The sequence below is a fragment of the Plasmodium reichenowi genome, chromosome 3, assembly GCF_001601855.1.
Source record: "Plasmodium reichenowi strain SY57 chromosome 3, whole genome shotgun sequence".
NCBI classification, from domain to species: Eukaryota; Apicomplexa; class Aconoidasida; order Haemosporida; family Plasmodiidae; genus Plasmodium; species Plasmodium reichenowi.
This window is the reverse complement of record NC_033648.1, coordinates 624,817-626,305: the sequence shown is the minus strand read 5'-3', so window position 1 is coordinate 626,305 and position 1,489 is coordinate 624,817. Positions and strand designations below refer to the sequence as shown.

The following is a 1,489-nucleotide window of genomic DNA, read 5'->3' as shown; positions in this document are numbered from 1 at the left end:
AAATTTTAAAAAAAAATTTTATTTTTTTTTAAGTTATTTTTAAAAAAAATTTAAAAAAAAAAATTAAAATTTTATATATAAAAAAAAATATAAAAATTTTTAAAATAAAAAAAAAAAAAAAAAAAAAAAAAAAAAAAAAAAAAAATATTATACATATGAATTAATAATTGTAGTTTTATAGTATCAATAAAATTTAACATTATAGAGGTTATATATACATTTATATATATATGCCAAAAAGAAATGAAAATGTTAACAAAATAAACATTTCAAAAAAATACATTTTCCATATGTATTATAAATAAACACCTTAAAGGTGTATAGGGACACAATTAATCTATAGGAGGTTTTGTAGATATAATTATGAAACGTATTATTTTATTTTTTTTTATATTTTATTTTTTTTTATATTTTATTTTTTTTTATATTTTATTTTTTTTTATATATTTTATTTTTTTTTATATTTTATTTTTTTTTATATATTTTTTTTTTTTTTATTATTACCTTAATTATACATATTGTTAATATGTTTCAAATATTTTTAAAAAGATAAATTGTATATCTTTAATTACGTTTTATGATATTAAAAAGATAAGGGTAATATTTTAATATTCTGTTTACACAAAAAGAACAATTTATTAATTTGTTAATTGTGTAAAATAATCCACATCTATAAAATGAATTTGAGCTTTTTCTTTTTCGTTATTATTAAATGTTATTTTATTCGTTTCGTCAGCAAAATCAGTGTGTTGCTTAATATATCTTTTAGAATAATTTTCATCGTTATTTAAAATATTAGAATAGGTCTTATCTTTGCTATTCATATTTGTCCACATTTTTATTAACGTATTAATATCGTGAATATTTATTTGTTTTTGTGGTATATTTAAAGCATTACTTAAAATTTTTTTCAAGAGATTATTTAAATATTTTTTGTTAGATCCATCCATGTAATACTCTTTTTTTATCTTATCAAAATTATATTGTTTATTTAAATTCTGTAAGATATCCATTTTGTTTTTTATATTATCATACATATCAACATTTTCTACTTTAGTTTTATCATCTTTTACGTGGTATACCACCTGAGGGTTATAATAATATTGTTTTTCATCATCTTCATAATTATTATTTCTAAAATTTAAATTATTTATATTATCTAGTTTATAAACATTTTCGAAACATTTAATAGACAAGATATTATATGTACATATACTTAACAGAATATACAAAAACAAATATTGCATTTTATTATTATATATATAAAAAAAAAAAAAAAAAAAAAAAAAAATCTCTATATAGATAATATGCTATATATCAATACATTTGTATTAAGAAAAAGAGATAATAACAAGAGATTAATTGAAACAAAAAAAAAAAAAAAAATATATATATATATATATATATATTATGTTTTCTTTTCGTTTTTTAATTACTAATCAGTTGGAAAATATATTTTTAAATTATAACAAAAAAAAATATATTTTTG

The 1,489-nt window shown here is 14.6% G+C and overlaps 1 protein-coding gene across 1 annotated transcript; it reads right to left on the bottom strand.

Moving 5' to 3' along the window:
• Positions 1-638: 638 nt before the first annotated feature.
• On the bottom strand, positions 639-1,247 carry PRSY57_0317300 (hypothetical protein; the record flags this gene model as incomplete). Its single annotated transcript, XM_020114475.1, has 1 exon — positions 639-1,247. The coding sequence occupies one exon, from the start codon at positions 1,245-1,247 to the stop codon at positions 639-641; it is 609 nt and encodes a 202-aa protein (XP_019970842.1).
• Between the last annotated feature and the right edge of the window lie 242 nt (positions 1,248-1,489).